This window comes from Dama dama, chromosome X, assembly GCF_033118175.1.
Source record: "Dama dama isolate Ldn47 chromosome X, ASM3311817v1, whole genome shotgun sequence".
NCBI classification, from domain to species: domain Eukaryota; kingdom Metazoa; phylum Chordata; class Mammalia; order Artiodactyla; family Cervidae; genus Dama; species Dama dama.
In genome coordinates this window covers 14,884,371-14,900,333 of record NC_083714.1, presented here as the reverse complement: position 1 = coordinate 14,900,333, position 15,963 = coordinate 14,884,371, and the positions used below count along the sequence as shown (strand labels likewise).

Below are 15,963 nucleotides of genomic sequence, written 5' to 3'. Positions count from 1 at the left end.
CCTTAAGCCTGTGGCCAAGTGCCGAACCTCACCTTTCCCATCAGAGGAACAAGTGCTTCCTGGAAGTTCACAGAGCACCATGCACAGGCCCAGCACAAGCAACACTGCATCCCTTATGGTACAGATGTTAGTGCAGGTGACATCAGGGCTTTTACTAATAGCCTATAAAATCCTATGATCCAGACACAATTTGAAGGATGGCTTAAGGTAGGTGTTAATAATCCTCAAAATGATACAAATAATGAGTTAGAAAAGATCATAGGATACAGAGCCCCTGTTTGAGTTTCCTGAGCCATACAGCAAATTCCTGTTGGCTATCTATTTTACATATGGTAATGCAAGTTTCCATATTACTCTTTCCATACATCTTACCCTCTCCTCCCCTCTCCCCATGTCCATAAGTCTATTCTCTATGTCTGTTTCTCCATTGCTGCCCTGTAAATAAATTCTTCAGTACCATTTTTCTAGATTCCATACATATGCATTAGAATATGATATTTATCTTTCTCTTCTTGAGCACATGCTCTGTGAGAATACAGCCTTGCTGATAGCAGCCTGGGCAGGAACCACCTATCAGGGCACCTCCTTCCTCTGATGACAGAGCAACCCATTTCACCCTCCACTGGTTGTGTACTAGTCTCTTTATCTTGCGTGTCATGCAGGCTAAGTCGCTTCAGTAGTGTCTGGCTCTTAGTAACCCTGTGGACTGTGGCCTGCCAGGCTCCTCTGCCCATGGGATTCTCCAGACAAGAATACTCAGTGAGCACAAGATTATATATCCACTCAAAGGGAACACAGTACCATTGGGTATTCACTTAGAAAGACATCAAATTATATACACAGGCTCCAGAAGGAATACTACCCCACTGTACAAGTATTACCAGGGTAACAAACCTCCACTATGCTAAATCTCTGGTGTATTTATCTCGTCTTAAGGACTCAGAGAGTTTCTGATAAACCTGACTCCAACATGTTCACTTAGCAGCTTTCAATGAACTTTACTGTCATTTAGTCACTCTTGGAGTTGGTTTTTAATATAAACGTTATCTTTCTCAGAAAAGTACACAGTGCCTGACATATAGCAAGAGCTCAATAAACCTTTTATGAATGAAAGAGTGAATGAAAGAATGAATGTTCTCAGTGACACGGCTTTGGAATCTCCTGTGATTTGTGGCCCTTGATTCTAGATAGAAGATAAAAACTAAACATTATGCAGATGTACTTGTTCCGAATTTTCCAAGCAGAAAGATGAGAAAAAGAAACAAATTACTACATATGCTTTCTTTTGGCAGTTTTCCTTCATCTACCTTTTGCCCTGCATCGAGTATACAGATTTGTCTCTTTGAGTTCTTCTATGTAAAAACCCAATGGAGATTCTGGGCCTGAGTTATCCAGTGGCAGGATCTGCAGGACATTTCCTATATTGCTTACAAGATTGGATGTTTCCTTGCCTTGATTCCTTTGAGAGAATGCTACCCTCTAACCTGTGAATGGGGTAAATGGCCAATGCCAAGGGCGTGGGTTGAAGGGTGACAGAAGAGAGAAGCACCAGCTCAGTGATGTTTGTCATTTTTATTTGCAATACTTTAGGTCCAAGTTTCAAACTGCATTATTTTTACACTCAAGACACAGTCATGCACAATCCATATTTCAATTTTCTATTGCTTCAACCACAATTTAAAGTAACAATATCATAAACAAAAGTCCTTAAAAAGAGCAGATGCTGAGGTCAGAAGGATGGAACCATACCATCAGCAGGTTTACAAAAGAAATAATTTACTTAAAAAATCAAACAAAGACCATAAATACCTTTAATTCAGTTACAGAAGAATTTCACTACACATGGGTTTACAGATAACACATTTTAACAAAAGTAAAGCACAGCCAAATGAGATACAACTCTGATAATGAAAACACAGATCCTCCTTAACTTGTTTTGTCTGGATATTATGAGTATAATCCCAGTACACATCACTAACTACCCTGTGATCTGTCTCTTCCTTGCTGATGTACTGAGATTTAAAACTCAACCCACTAGTGGTTACAGAATTCTGTGAAAGGTCTTATTATCACTAATGAATATAGTATATGCGGGTCCATAAAGCACACCACACACGAGCACACACACTGAACTTGAATTTCACACTTAGGGCTAGTTGGCACTGCTGTAGGCAGTGCAATGGGACTGTCCACTAACTACAAGTTGATCCTCTTTCTAGTATCATACTCATCCAATTGGCCAATCCCTGTGGGAGCTGTCATCAGAAAAGCTGTCTTTGGTTCCCAAGTGGATTTGTCAACACTCCTTAGTGCTAATAGCACGTAATCACTTTTTCCTTTATCTCTCTGCAACCTGAAAATGTTTAGGCCCACTCAGTAGTCCCAGCCATGACATGGGTTCTGCCATCTTGTGCCATTTTGGAAGTAAACTCTATAAAGCCCAACACTGCTTCACAGGAAAGGAGAGGCCGAAGTATAGTTCTATTCTAGCAAGTGTGACAGTGTATTTCTGTTCTAGTAGCAAATACTGGCCACAGCTTAATGAAAACCAGACTTTACATACAGAGTGTATGGAAAAGAAAAATTGGAACACTCAACAGAAAAGGAACACTAAATCAAAAACAAAACAACAGTGAAGGAATTGGAAGGCTGCCACAAGTTTTATCAACATTCCCTAGTATTTATTCACTTCACTTACTTGAGGTTTGATTTTTTTTTTTTGGCATCATCTTACATAGTTCTATTGTTTAACTGCAACATAAGAGACCCAGGCTTAAGCATATGATATTTGCCATCACTTTAGCAGGATGAATTAGCAAAGCAATCTATAGTACCACAGAATGTTAGAGCTTTGGAAAGCCTTGGAGAGCTAGTCCAATACCTTTATTTTATAAATGTGGAAACAGACACAACATGGTTAAGTGACTTGCCCAAGGGCACACAGTAAGTTAGGAGCGGAGCCTACATTAGAATCCAAGTATTCTTATTTCTGGGCTTCCCTGGTGGCTCAGTCGGTAAAGAATCTGGCTGCAATGCGGGAGATCCGGGTTCAGTCCCTGCATTGGGAAGATCTGCTGGAGAAGGAAATGGCAACCCACTCCAGTATACTTGCCTGGGAAATCCCATGGACAGACGAGCCTGGTGGCCTACACCCCACGGGGTCCCAAGAGTTGGACATGACTTGGTGACTAAACCACCACCACCATTCTTACTTCTAGGTTAGCACTTCTTTCACTACATCTGATTGATTCTAATTGCTGTTGATTTCCTCATAGGTCCTAAATCAGATGCACATGGTACCTGCCTCACTACTGGTATTATGGGATAGCATTCATCTGACGGCAGCTTCCAAAGGAGACTCTGATGGCACTAAACAGCTTCTATAAGTTTATCTTGCAAGTGTGACTGTATCATGTGGCAGTAAATGCTCCTCATTATTATCATCTAGTTGAACACAAAAGTGTGCACGTGGAAGTTATAATCTCAGTTCCCACATTTGCAGATTCAGTTAGATATTGCTTGATATTAAACAGACATCCTCAATGCACGAGGAGTTGGGTTTATATTCACTTGGAGCATGGGATCAGAAAAGGAATGGGAAAAAAGCTTACTACCAGAAAGATCATATCAGAAACCAATTTTTGATGAAAAAGTCTTTCTTAGGAAAAATAGTTCCATTATTTCCGGGGTCCCCTTTAATTCCTTCCCAATCCACATGCAAATATATGTTCAGAATTGTGTGTTAAGTTCACTCAAAATCTCGGGTCTGTTAGACTGTCAGTTTACAAATGCTGAATTTCAGTCCTCTTGCTCAGAGACTAGGAGTAGGCCATCACTGGCCATGCCTTTGTTTAACCAAATATTAACTGCAAGTAGCTCAGAAGAGGACCATGAGATACAACTGGGGATGTCAGGGTTAAGACTCTCATAAGTAGATTATATGTTGAGAATGGCCCAAGGTGGGTTCTCTAGATAAAAGGTCTGCTCTTGGTGAAACTAACACCTGAGGCCACTACCGTATCATAAAAGTCCTCACCTGCAAACTCTTTGGTGAGTTACAAGGAAATTCCTCTCTTTGGGTAGATGGTCTCCCTGTTTCTCCTTTAAAATGACAGTAGTTACCGCATACAACCTATAATTACGCAGATCAGAAAGCACCTAGAGGTCACCATCTCAGGCCAAAGCTCAAAGGAGTTGAGATTGAATGCCAAGAGGCCAGGGCTGTTCTAAATATTTGTCTCAATGTTTTCACAGTCAGCTTTTAAGTGCAAGTCATAACTTCTACTGAAATCAGCGGGACTTGCCTACTGTTCATTAAAATAAAATCCTACCTGAATGATAGTATATCCTGTTGGAAAAGGAAATGGTGGGAACTGGGGATTTTAACCTTCTGTTCTTCCAAAATTCAACCTAAAATCTGCTAAAATGATCCATAAAGGCAGTACCTGAAACAGATGTTGTCAAAGGGGCTATCCAAAGTGACCCCTCCAATCTAAAGTAAGCAAAACAGAAACCTTGAGGCCATACCAAAGCAGAGGGGGCAGCCAGCCAGTTTGAAAGCAGAAGGATGTGTTTGGAGTTCTAACAGCGACATCTCCCTAGCTTTAACTTATAGATACTAGTCCCCGAAGAAAGCACATGCCATAATGAGTGTGTGCCAACTGCAGCATCCAGGCAAATATAAAGCCTATGGAATAATTGTAATTAACAAATACCTGTGCCCTGCATGCTCTGGGCTCTGGCCAGAAGGCGTCTGCTTCTGGCGTCTTTTCTATGTTTCTATAGTCCCCTTTCTGATGTTTATTTATTATAAAGCAATAGTATAACAATATCAAAGAAAATTTTAACAAGAAAAAAATTTGCATAATCCCACCATCCCAACACAACTGATTTCAATTGTCTGTGTTCCCAGTCTTTGTTCATATGCGCTTATTTTTACATAGTTGTCATCCCTGTTTATGTTATTTAAAGGTGATTTTATAGATTCTTTCTGAGAACTGGCAGCCTCATTAGAAATAAACAACCCATTGAGCAAAGGAATAGAATTATTTACATGATCTTTGAGCTGAGAAATATCGTTTATAGACAAACATCTCAAACTATCAAACAGTTTTACAGACGAAAGGAAGCAATTTCGTATTTCTTTTTCTTTTAGCAATGGAATGTGCTTCACAAGGGAGGGAAAGATGTGGGGATCAGGTGGTTAAAATCAAACATTGGGGAGCAATTCACAAGCCTGAAAGAAATCTGAATAACACAATTAAAGAATAAATACTTGGGTTAAATCTTCTTACATGACTTGGCCATCCAGTAGCCAAAATGGAACACGGACACACAAATATTTACAATGACACAAAGACGAGATCAGCAAGAACGAAGTCATTACCCAACACGGTGACTGATTTGAGGGGATGTGTCATCCAAAAATCTTCATGGGATGATGACAACGTGCTGGATCCTTGCTACAACATTAATGTTCTTTTCTTTTTTAAATAAATAATCTCTGCTGTGCTTCTCACCCTTCCCTGACTTTCCCACTGCCCTATCCCTATCTCAGGACATTTTGGAATCAACATTCGATGATGCGCCCTCCTTATCTCAGGGCATGCTAGTGACTTTAAAGATCTGGATAGACTCACCAATGTCAAGATGAGCTACAAAAAAAAAAACAATCCAGGAAAAGGGAATAAACTATTAACCATCTGGAGTACAACTTGGTCAGGTATACCAAGTGTAAATCCTTCAGCATCATTTTGGCAGGAGAAACAGCTCCTCTCTAATACTTATTAGAAATATACATAACTCTCCAACACGGGGAATGGTCTTTAGAAGCTGTTCTCATTTTAAAATTTACATAGATATAAGTCTTTAAGAGCAAAGCCTACTGGGATATATTATCATAAAATCTTGGTACAACAGGATGTGGTGAAGTAGTACAAGACTCCCTGTTGTTAACATGCTGAATTGAAAGCATAAAAGAGCAGCCATTTCTCTGCCTCCAGTAATCTGAAGGATCACTGCTCCAGGTGTCCTTCCACCAAAAAAATGCCTTCATGACATATAAGGGATGCTCACGGACAATTTGAGCTTCCCAACCAGGTTTGGGGCTCTCTCCAGTGGCAGGGCATAGGTACCAATGTACTGAATTCTATTTGCATCCCACCTATTGTTTCATTGAATTCCCTGGTATGATGAATGAAAAATTTAAAAATACTTAATTTTAAAAGAAATCAAAATTAAGGCCTCACTCTCTCTCACACATAAAACAGTGTGGCATTAACATTTTCAGGCCCAGCCACGTCTTTGTGAAGAATAACATAATATGGTTCAAATTAATATTACCATTTGATCTTTTCACATTTGTTGTTTTATGCCCTTGTGCACATTTTCTAGGGGCAGGGGTCAAGCCCCTCCCAAGTTTCATAGTCAAAGGAAACAACAGGAAATCCACCAGGAGTGTTATCTCCTAAATATAAACATGTGCACTATATGGTTGGATAGCAGAAACTCTCTAAAGAAAGTGCTTTCATTTTAAGGAATGAACAGATGATTACATGGACGGATGTGCCTCAGCAGAGAAGGAGAGAGGCCCATGGCAGTGATCTCTTTCCCTCTCTTGCTAAATGCAGATAGGTTCTATTCAGATTCTTGACATACTACAAATCAAGGAGCCCTCTACTGCACAAACTGCTAGCTTTTCAAAGGCTTAGAGAAAAAACTCTGCAGAATTTATAAAACTGATAACACTCAAAAGAGAAGCATATCCTTTCTATGCAGACACCCTCCAGATATTTTTCTACTCTCAGAAGATTCAGGAAGTGGTGACTGTTGAGTGTCTAATAAATTGATAAATGGTGAAATAATAGTCAAATTTTCATATCTTGCCCAAGCCACAAAAGGAACTCAGCTGGACTGATAGGTCTTGGGATACATGATTGCAAAGCCAAAGGCTTTTCACTGGAGAACATCAAGATCTTTAGATACATGTTTTCGAAATTCAAAAGCCCAAAGGGCTAAGCATGGACACACCATATGCAGAAACAGAGATTAGTGATACATAGGGGAAATGACAACAAGTACTTAGAGCCAAGCGTTGACTGGGATGTAGTTTTCACTAACCTCCCATTTCTTGCAGAGTTGAATGCTTCCAATATTTCTGTTCTCCATATCTTAAAACTTTTTTTAATGTTTGTTATAAATTGTGAAGATAAATAAGATTTTATTATCAGCAAATGTTGGGTAATGGGTCTATTTCCTCCTGATGTGCCTGTTTTACAGTTGCATACATTCCACAAGCACAAAACAGGATTAAATTAGGTATCTATATCTTTGTTTACTTACTGTCCAATGAAGATTTCAGTATTTCATGCTTATATTATCTTCCTTTTGGCTCTTAGAGAAAGCCCCATCTTTGTTTAAGTGTGGCCTCTCCAATCAGGATTTCCTAGGTTTAAGATCTAGACTCACCCAACTGGAGTGCCATAGTTTTGGTGTGTCTTTTTGCAGGTATTGTGAAGATGAGCAAGCAGGTTTATACAAATGCAAATCAACTACCACTTAAGCATCATCATGAAAATGTAATAAGATTTCACCATCTGAACTTTATTTAGATAGTTTTTAAAAGCCCTTCCTGAACACACATATTCCTCTCTGCTTTTGGAAAATGTCGTAAAAGAAACCTTTTCCAATACAAATGCAGAAAAACAGGTACACAAACCAAGCCACCACTATAGAAGAAGAATAAAAATTGCAACTCTATGAGGGCATGGACTTCCACATGTTCACACAGTACTTGCTCTGGGTTTTTTTTTTTTGTTTGTTTTGTTTCATTTTGTTTTTTTTTGTTTGTTTGTTTGCTTGTTTTCTTTTTGTTTTTTAGTTTCTTTTTCTTAAAAAAAGTTTTGACATCTTTTTTTCTGGACATCTAATGACAATGCAAGTGAAAAACATTACATTGGGTAAGGAGTTTTGAAGGAGGTTTGAATGCAAGAGGGACTACTCTCTAACTTAAAAACAAACACAACACTATGGAGAGGGAGTGTGCATCTTTGAGAAATCTTTTTTTTCTTCAAAGTGAATGCACAAAATGAGGGGATTCACTACTGGCTCTTTCGCTTCACGGTGGAAGTGACCTTTTTATGGCCACTTCAACATTGCTGCCCTGTATGGGCCGCGATTCAGGCTTACAAATAAATTACATAATCTGAGGGAGTAGGAAAAAGGCTTATAAGAAGTTTCTATTCATCTCAAAGTTAAAGAAACCCCACCCCATTTGACTGTCTTTTCTTCCATCTTTCCTGCAGCGGAGTTTTATTTCAGTCTTACTCATGAGGGAGATGGTGTGGGGTAAGGCTGGCAGTCCTAGCGGCTGCTGTTCTTAATCGCTTCTTTTGCAGCAATAATCAGAGGAGTCAGGCTGGAGAGAGGCTTGGCTAATTTTAAAAATGGATGCTGCAAAAGGAAAAACAGAGGAATTACTGAAATTCTTTCCTCCAACAAGTATATTACTTTACACTTGCAAGGAGCCTTTTTTTCATTAAAATTTGTATTTTGTGGATCCAATTAAACATCATTTAAAAAAATATAGCGCCAGCTTTTGTTCTTCAGATGTTTTTGTCCTTCAGTGTCATGAAATCTTTGGGAAACTGACCGGCAGAGCTAGAAATTCAGAGTAGGTGTCTTGTAAAATCTCACTGTGTTTGGGAGTCTAACTTTCCGATTTTCTTAAATTGATGAATTTATCTGGAGCAGCCTTCAGTGCTTGAAAAACTGTGTTCCGTTGACCACTAGAGACCTTGACCCTGAAACCAATGGCCTCCTAACCGCTAAACCCAATAGTGTGCCTCCGCCATTTCTTTCTTGGTTGCTCTGCAGTACTTCATACAAGTGAATGTCCCTTCCTTCTTTTCTTTCAGGGCCTGTAACATTTTACTGTCTCAGTTCTCTTCTATATGCATGCTCACTGACTGCTCCCTCCCTATCTTCTTCCTGGTTTCACGTCCTCTTTCCACCTCCTATAACTTGACTCTCATCATCTTCTTTTTCTAATTTAATTTCTTGGAGAGTTCATTCCTTTTCATGGTTCCAACCAAGCTCTCATCAGCCTTATGGAGATGACTCCCAAATATCCACTGTGTGACCTGATCTCTTTCCTGAATTTTGGTCCTATTTCTCTAATTGCCTGTTGGTTATTTCCTTTTGAATGTCCTCCTGCCACCTTGAACTCAACATTGAAAAATGTACATTCAATCAGGTTGACGTATGGCAGAAACCAACATAGTATTGTAAAGCAATTACCTTTCAATTAAAAATAAATGATTTTTTTAAAATATATAGTTTTTTATACTATGAAGTTTCTCAAACAGGATACTGTTATGTGATGTAAGCTATAGGGGCTTTGGAGTCAGAATACCTAGGCTCAATCCACTCCTCTGCTTATCACAGTGGTTAAATGAGGTAAGCAACAGTTTCTTGTAAGCTATATCAAGGCCAATCAATGTTAGTCAGTGTATTATTATCCTCTATCACTTCTGCTTTTGCTGAATGCTACCATTGGTTTGATATTCTGAAGTCACTTTTGTGTTCTTCTTATGTTTTACATGCAATCAGTTACCAAATGCTGCCTTTTCAGTACCTTTTACAATGATCTCTTGCTTTGCCTAGGCCTAATCAACTTAATCCTGAATTATAAGAATAACCTCCCCCCCCCCATCTTCCTGCCTCCATTTGTTTCTGTTGCTAATTCTTATTGCAGACCACCAGCTTCATCTTCCTGAACAAAGCTTCTATCATGTGTGTCCCTCAGATGACTTCAGTGTTTCCCCATTACCTACATCCCCTATGCTTTAGCCTGGTGTTCAAGGCTCTCTACAGTCCTGCCACCTGCAGCTGTCCTGACTTGAACTCTACTTCAGCCACACTATCTATTTTCTGTTCCTTTGAACCTTGCCTACATGCCTTTGATCAGGTGATAATCCTTCCATCTGAAATTCCTTCCCCTTTCCCCCTTAAACTATCTAAGACTGATCTGTCTTTCAAGGCCCAGTCAAACTCTTTCCCTTTCACATCTTCTGAATGCTATAGGCCACAGACACATATCTCTAATCAATTATGACATTCACTGTTTAAATGACCACTTGGTTCCACTGAGTCTCTGAACAATCTTGTTTTTTTTTCATATTCCCAAGGAGACTGTGAACTTCTAAAGAGTAGGAATCATGCCTTTAAGAGATTTGTATCACCCAGTGCACTTAAACCTTGCAAATAGAAGTTGCTCTATAAAAATCCATTTATCTGTGTCTTTTCTCAAGTCTTCCAGTGGTGTGAATGACATGTAAGTCTCTGTTTTCCAACCTCTAAAATGGACTAGAGCCAAAGAATGGAGTAATATGGACTTAAAGTAATACGCAGATCATAGCTTACATGTATAAAATCAAAAGATGCAACAAACACACTCTTCAATCTTCTCAAAATATCATTTTGCATCAGTAACCTGACTGGTTCAGATAAAAGTATTGTCGAGTAAGGAATTAACTAGATAATTGATTTAATTACATATATAACTGTATAGCTACCTTAAGTGAAACTGTATTTTCACTTATCCTTGAAAGAGACATGATAGGAATGTGTACAGGATGTGTATGTGGGGTGGTAAGAGGCGTGAAAAGACATGGAAATGATGTACTCAAAAGTTCCAATTTTTCATCTATAATTTGAGGCTGGAATAATGGGAGGACTAGTAAAGGGCTATTTCAGATAGGACATTTTCAGGCCTCATGACAGCCTGTGAAATGCTCACAGGTAGCAGAAAAGAGAAAGTGTAGCTTTCCCAGTTCCTCCAAATTGGTTTATCCCAGGTATGACTTAGGTTGGGGTAAGGTATTTTCACCTGAGTGTGGCTCTCTGTCTCTGGAAGGAGTTCAGAAGCAATAGGAACTTTTTTTGTTGTTTGGCTGAGAACAGACTGAGTCCATCGTTAATCACACTCTGCACGACCAAATATTATGCCTTTTGTTTAACTGGATTATGTGTTCAAAGTCAGGGAGGACAAGTAGTCACTTTTCTTGGCTTGGCTATTACAGATCTTTATTTTCTTCCCCGAGGGACCATCCCCAGCAGTGATCCTGGGCATGCATTGCTTTATCAATGTAAATGCTTTTTTCCCCTCTAAATTGGTTTGTGTGGAAGAAAGACAATCCAGGGCTCAAATTCAAGTTCTGGCATTCAAAACTTGTGTGAGCTTTAATTTCTACATCCATAACAGGGATTAATAACACCCATCTTAGAGTGTTGTAAGAATTAATGAGATAAAATGTGTAAAAAATTTGGTATCAAGTAGGTACTAATTATCATCATATATACGAATCCCTGAGAGCCATGAAAAGGACAAATGGTTACAGAGGCACTCACCACTGGATGGTACTCACCCAGACAAGCAGGTGCCTGCCATTTGGCATCACAAGCAAAGGGGCTTTGACCAGTAAAGCATTAGAGTAGCAAATGCCATGGAAATAATTGCATAGTTATGTAGAGAATTACCTCCGGCCAAGAGCACCTGCGTACAACATCCAGGGGCACAAGCAAAGTTTAGAACAAAACAGCAACACCAGAGGTTCACATTGTTTTTTCCCCTTGCAAAATAAGACTCCAGGAAGAACAAAAGAGAGTTCTAGTTTAAACTGCCAACTTCTCAGAAGAAAGGCCACATGCCAATCCATTACATGTTAGATGCATGCCTATATTTCTGTGCCTGTGATCTCAAATCAAATGGTTAGCGCCTAACTCGAACTAGGCATCTCTCAACAGAGTTCTCTGACTGTCACACATCGAGGTGGAAAAGCTCAATATAATGACTCTCGGTTTGTAACTGTCCTATTTAATTTTCACCTGCAAAAGCTCCTTGGCGGATCCTCGCCTATCCACATCCATCTCAAGACAGCGATTTAAAAAGTCGCGGAATACAGCAGACAGTCTCTCAGGATTCTGCAGCTCTGGAGTTCCGTTAGTGGCTATCAGATATAATGCCTGTAGAAAAAAATCAGAAAAATCTATTCAGCACATACATATTAGGATCGTGAGTTGACACAGAAGACACACATCCAGTTTCTTCTGATTTTTACCTTGGGTCTTAAAAACTCCATTTTAGAGAATGATGTTGGCATACACTGCAAAGTTTCTGTAACACTGAGAGATGATTACTCTTGGCAGTAACTGAGGAACAGTGAGGTGCCCTACCCTCAACAGTTTAGAAATAAGGTTATAAGGCTGTCCTCTGAGAGCTAAACCAATAAAGTGAAAATGTTAATCTCTCAGTCATGTCTGACTCTTTTGCCACCCCATGGACTGTAGCCCATCAGGCTCCTCTGTCCATGGGATTCTCCAGGCAAGAATACTGGAGTGGGTTGCCATTTCCTTCTCCAGGGGATCATCCTGACCCAGGGATCAAACCTGGGTCTCCTGCATTGCAGGTAGATTCTTTACCATCTGAGCCACCAGGGAAGCCAGTAAAATCCATATAAAATGAATTTGTCATTAACCACCTAGGAAATGAAACCAAGGAACTGCCTGGGAATCTGACCACAGAGTTAGGGAAACACACACACACATCTGAACACATTGATATAAGTATAACCTCTGGAAGGCACAGTTGCAAAGGTGACTGTAGTTTACTAACTGTTTGTCTTGATTGGAGAATATTTGTGAGTAGACCAGGGATGAACAGGGGCTTCCCAGATGGCTTGGTGGGTAAAGAATCTACTTGCAATGCAGGAGACATAGGAGACTTGAGTTCTATCTCTGGGTCAGGAAGATCCCCTGGAGTAGATGTACCCCTATAGATTTTAATTAGGTTTCCCATGAAAGTCTAGCTATAATAGAAAATATAAGAAAAGCTGACATTAGTAATCCTGTATCCTACTGTAAGTTGTGTGTGTGTGTGTTGGAGAGAGAGAGAGTCATTCAGTCATGTCCGACTCTTTGCGACACCACGGACTGTAGCCAGCCATTCTCCTCTGTCCATGGAATTCTCCAGGCAAGAATACTGGAGTGGGTTGCCATTTCCTTCTCCAGGGGAATCTTCCTAACCTAGGGATCCAACCCACATCTCCAGCATTGCAGGCAGATTCTTTACTGCCTGAGCTACTAGGGAAGCCCACTGTAACATACTAAGTTGCTAATATATCTCTGAGATCTTAGTTGAGGTCACTGAGAGAGATCAACTCATGGTGTGCTGACAGAATCAAGGGCCCTAACTTTCAAGGCACACAGCTGGACTCAAGACCATGGCTAATTCACAAAAGTAAACTCATCTTTCAAAGGCTTCTGAGCTCCTGACAGCCATAAAAAGCTGGCCATTCCTCATGCCTCCTCTAAGCAAATTATTCTAGAGTATTAAGTACATATCAGGAATCGTATTAGACACTGGAGATTCAAAGATGAATAATGGAATGTCCCACTTTCAAAGGTCATACAGTTTAGTGAAGAAGAGAGACTTACATATACCCACCATGCAGTGAGACAAGAGCCAATCAGAGGAACGTTGCAAGTGCCAAGTCAATACAAGGATGAAGCCATTGACACCATAGCTCAGAGAACACTTCACAGAGGAGCCTGACATTTGATTAGGGTCTTGAAGGATACACAGGAGTTTTCCTGCGGGTATCACCACCAGGGTTATGCCTGCCTATGCAACCAGACTCCTAACTATTATGAAGACACGCTCCCTCTTGAACTGGCTTGGACTTTGCAGCAAATTATCATCCCCTTTTCCCACCATGGCTCTGAATATTATTATCAAAAACATTTCTATCAAAGTCTTTTCCCAGGCCTGTTTTCATCAGCTGGTGAGAACATCTCTCCTCCATTCCAGAAACCTCCACAGATGTACTTTAGAAAGGGTTAGGAATGGCCATTTCATCCAGTGGCTATCAACCTATAGCATGTATCGGAATCACCTAGAGGGGCTTGTTAAAAACAGATCAATCTGGAGAGGGGTCTGAGAATTAGCATTCTAACAAGCATCCTGTTGATGCTGAAACTGCTGGTTTTAGGACCACACTTTGAGAACTGGTTTATTCCACCCCATTAAGCAATGGGTTTAATGATTAATGCTCAGAGCACCTGTCCTCACAAGCCATCTTTGTTCTGTTATTAAAAGAAAATTGTTACTGCAAATGACATTTGCTGCCTCCTCCTAAAACATTCTTATTTCAGCTGGGCACAATTTCTGCCAACCTCTGCACCCTTTGCTTGCTTTTTTTCTGTTCTGTAGCCAAACCCAATCCTAAACAAACACATCTCTTTTCTCCCTTTCTATTCTCCCTAAGTCTGTGTACATGCCATACTGTTTGATTTTCTCACTTTTCGTCTCACCTTTCTTAGCTCAATACATTCTACTCCAAATAATACTGCTCCTCACAAGTATATATATACACCTCTACTCAAGTCTTTCTCACCTCTCTTCAATTCATGTACTAAGAAAAAGATTGATAGGAAATACTCCAACATGTGAAAAATGGTTCCTCCTGGGTGGCAGGATTATTAATGATGTAATCTTTGAAAACATTTTTTCAATTTTCCGAATTTTCTACAATGAATGTGACTGCTTTATTTTAAAAAATCCTCCAAAATACTATTTTAAAAATAAAATCTAAAAAGCTGTGCCATTCAGTTTACACAAAAGTTCTCAGCTATTTCTCTTTGTCCTCCTAGGATTAAACCTGCTTTTCATGCAGTACCACCCCTTGAGGGAAACAAAAACCCAGACAATTTCTTTTTCAGCTATTGTTTTCATTTTAATTGCAACAGTACATATTTCCAACTAATTTCCATTGCAGAAATCCACACTTTCAGTTATATTACGGCGGAACTGGCCTTTGTGGACTGGCCTGAGAACTTACTCACTAGGCATAATGCCGCTTCTATGGGAAAACGCACTCAGCGTTCCAAATAATTAACTTTAAAATGAACTTGCGTGTAAACCGGGCCCTATCTTTGTTAAAAAGAAAACTGCTACTCACTGCCCTGCTAATGAGAGACAAAACCAGCTGTGGGCAATACAACGATCAGAGCAAAAAGGATTTTCCTAGCAAAGTCAAATCTTAGCTGAAGAAAGATTGAAGAAAATCAAACTAGGCACAAGTGACCACATTCTGGTTTTTATCTAAGTTAGTGAAAGCTCAAAAGAAAATGGGCTGGCTCAGAAACTACTGTTGTTTAGTCACTAAGTCCTGTCTGTCTCTTTGCAACCCCATGGACTATATAGCCCACCAGTCTCCTCTATCCATGGGATTTCCCAGGCAAGCGGCAAGAATACAGGAGTGGGTTGCCATTTCCTTCTCCAGGGGATCTTCCCGACTCAGGGATCGAACCTGTGTCTCCTGATTGGCAGGTGGATTCTTTGCCCCTGAGCCACCTGGGAAGCCTGGCTCAATAATTAGACTAGACTTATTTTACTCACAAGGGCTTCCCTTGTGGCTCAGCTGGTAAAGAATCTGCCTGCAATGCGGGAGACCTGGGTTTGATCCCTGGGCTGTGAAGATCTCCTGGAGAAGGGAAAGGCTACCCACTCCAGTATTGTGGCCTAGAGAATTCCATGGACTGTATAGTCCATGGAGTTGCAAAGAGTCGGACACGACTGACCGACTTTCACTTCACTATTTCACTCAACATAATACTCACCAAATCAGAAAAAGATAAATACTGTATGGTATCACTTACATGTGGAATCTCAGAAATAAAACAAATGAGTGTATGTAACAAAACAGAAACAGACTCACAGATACAGAGAACAAACTAGTGATTAGCAGTAAGGAAAGGGAAGGGGCAGGGGCTAGATAGGGGAAGGGAATTAAGAGGTACAAACTACTATGTATAATAATAAATAAGCAACAAGGATATATTGTACCACACAGAGAATATAGCCAATCTTTCATAATAACTATAAATGGAATACAAATGTTAAAA

The 15,963-nt window shown here is 39.9% G+C and overlaps 1 protein-coding gene across 4 annotated transcripts in view; it reads right to left on the bottom strand.

Moving 5' to 3' along the window:
- Nucleotides 1-1,567: 1,567 nt before the first annotated feature.
- The window catches only part of PAK3 (p21 (RAC1) activated kinase 3), a 127,788-nt gene continuing 113,392 nt past the window's right edge, over nt 1,568-15,963 (bottom strand). For all 4 annotated transcript variants that reach the window (XM_061137883.1, XM_061137881.1, XM_061137880.1 and 1 more), the window contains 2 exons: nt 11,887-12,024; nt 1,568-8,451 (listed from right to left, as the gene is read on the bottom strand). In XM_061137883.1, coding sequence (XP_060993866.1) covers nt 8,362-8,451; nt 11,887-12,024 — 228 coding nt within the window. In that variant the 3' untranslated portion in view covers nt 1,568-8,361. The remainder of the gene's footprint in view (nt 8,452-11,886; nt 12,025-15,963) is intronic.